General features: G+C 28.0%; 2 protein-coding genes across 5 annotated transcripts in view; one reads left to right on the plus strand and one right to left on the minus strand.

Annotated features, from left to right (window-relative positions):
- The window catches only part of LOC108753772, a 6,230-nt gene extending 3,767 nt beyond the window's left edge, over positions 1-2,463 (plus strand). Inside the window, 4 exon segments of the mRNA XM_018495660.1 lie at positions 1-239; positions 363-697; positions 1,628-1,914; positions 2,003-2,463. Of these exon segments, the coding sequence (XP_018351162.1) occupies positions 1-239; positions 363-697; positions 1,628-1,914; positions 2,003-2,367 (1,226 nt within the window). The 3' untranslated portion in view covers positions 2,368-2,463.
- Positions 1-2,539, minus strand: part of LOC108753771 (SEC23-interacting protein-like) — a 17,996-nt gene that overhangs the window by 14,297 nt on the left and 1,160 nt on the right. The window lies entirely within an intron of this gene.

The following is a 2,539-nucleotide window of genomic DNA, read 5'->3' on the forward strand; positions in this document are numbered from 1 at the left end:
CTATAATAAATAAAAAGCGAAAATTTGAAAGATCAGCAGAAATTATGGACCCAAGAAGAAATAATGATGAAATAACAGATAATTTTTCTGATATATCACTCTCCCCACACACGCACATACACAAGCGTGAATCTATTGCAGTAATTGATAAAAATAATATTAATCATTTCGTTCTACGTAATAATTCTTTGATAAGTTATGGTGAATTTAAGATTTTATCAAATTTCTCAAATATCGAGGTATTTAAAGAATATATTATATTTTTATTGAGACTATGAATATTTTTTATAAATTTATAATACCGATTTTTTTACTAACTTTTTATTAAAATTTTATGATAAATAAGATTTTATACTTTGCAGGAGCAACAGCAGAAAATTCAAGCGCGATCATCGGAAGTCGCATCATTAAATGAAGAAAGAGGTATTGATGCAAAGATGATATCATCCGATGAAATCATATCGATGCAAATGGATAGCGATCAAAGTCAAAAACTTTCAACGCAAATTAATGAGGATCCTTTCGAAAGAAGAAAGCTACTGTTGGATGTAAATGTAAACAGTAAATTAATTGCTTCTCCAGGAACAACACATAGAGTGATTTTTGATGCGACAAATAACTGTGTTCTTCCAGTTAGATATACAATTCGAGCGAGAAGCTCTCCATTTAGAATCTATAATATCCAACCCCCAATATAGTAAGTAAATTATTTTAAAACAACTCGAAAGTTAGTTAAAATAATTAATAAAATAAAGATTAATTTTCTTAGAAATTTTAAAGGAAACTATATAAGTCAATAAATCAAATTGGTAAATACAGTGGTGTTTACAGTTAACAATTATTTATAATATTAGTCATATATAAATAGTCACAAGTAAATATTAATTTATAACTAATTTATAACTAATTTATAACTAATTAAACAGCAATTTTAATTTTGCTTATTAATTAATCTTACTTAGGTTTCTTTTTACTAACTGTTGTATTGTTTACTAAAACTGTTGAATAAAAATGTGCATCTATTTATGTAACTCCTACGTCATACTGCCGAGTAATCTCAACATTTCAGCAACAAATAACATTTAGGCCGGTATTCATAATCAATTCCGATATTCAAGACCGTCTTAAGTTCAGTCTTGAGATGTCACGAATCAGAAAGTCTTAGTGTCTTAAGACATTACTTAAGACGATCTTGAAATAAGAACCGAAAATCTTAGTCCAGAAAATCTTAGATAGAACCATATATAAATGTTTATTTATTTTTTTATATAAAGAGTTTCTAGGATTGTCCATGTGAACACACATCTTGTTGTGTTATTTAATTTTATTTAAATGTTGATCAACTTTTCATTGTAGTATGAATTAAAGGATATAAATATATCTCATTTATTATATAGTAATATCTTCACATTAATTAAAGACATCGAATAAAAGTTGAGGTTAATACCACTATTTACTATGATATTAGCAATAAAATCCATACTTTACAAATTTATCATATAATATAGAGCATAATTGTATTGAAACATTAAATGTTTAATACAGCTTATGAAATAAAACTTTGTACTTGATAAATATATCTATTCTTTCTAAAAATTTTTTATCTTTATAAATTTATATTCAACAGCATGTGGTTGTATCCGGGACAGACAGATCAGGTAGCTGTAGATATTCTTGTACCAGCGGGAACCCAAGAAACTGTCAATACGCTTACACTGTCTATCGTTGGTACAGAAATATTGGAGAAAACAGTACAGGTTTTTGTTCACAATGAGCTTTCGAGAGAGAAAATTGATAATGTAAAACCAACAATTGAATATTGGTTCAATAGCAACTGTGCCAGTAAATTGGACAAAGATCGTTGCGAAAAAACATTTTGGAGTGCTGACATTACTGTCCAAGATTATGATTCAGGTAACCAATAAATTGTGTAATAGTATATATGAATAAATGATAATAATAAAAACTTTTGTATCAAATCAATCATTTTCTTTCTTTTTAGGTTTAAAACGTGTAATAGCAGTACCGAATGGGTTATATCCTCGCACTAAATACATAAGTGGCACAAAGGAGCGAGTAACATTTTATTATTTATCAACTTGCTGCACACCAACAGCTACAATTACAGCGATAGATATATCGGAAAATCAGTACACTCGTAGTATTGATGTAACAGCATGGGACAACCTATCACAAGGAGAAATAGCAGCTGTCGTTCTCGGTGCACTACTACTTCTTTTACTTATAGTATGTGTCATTATTGCAATAGTATATTGTGTTCGTAAAAGGAATAGTCATGATCTACCTTACACACAAAGATATGGCTCTAGATCACAACCTGCTCGAGCCGAAAGAACAAGTTTCTAACAGTACTTGTAAGAATCAACTGTAATATCATTATCATGATCAACTATATCATAAAAACTGTAAATGAAACTTCCAAAATATTATTCAGAATGTAAATAAATAAAGTATTTAATTCATTTCTATGTAGTGTATGTAAATCAAATTTATATATATATATATATATATATATATA

Source organism: Trachymyrmex septentrionalis, unplaced genomic scaffold (assembly GCF_001594115.1).
Source record: "Trachymyrmex septentrionalis isolate Tsep2-gDNA-1 unplaced genomic scaffold, Tsep1.0 scaffold71, whole genome shotgun sequence".
NCBI classification, from domain to species: domain Eukaryota; kingdom Metazoa; phylum Arthropoda; class Insecta; order Hymenoptera; family Formicidae; genus Trachymyrmex; species Trachymyrmex septentrionalis.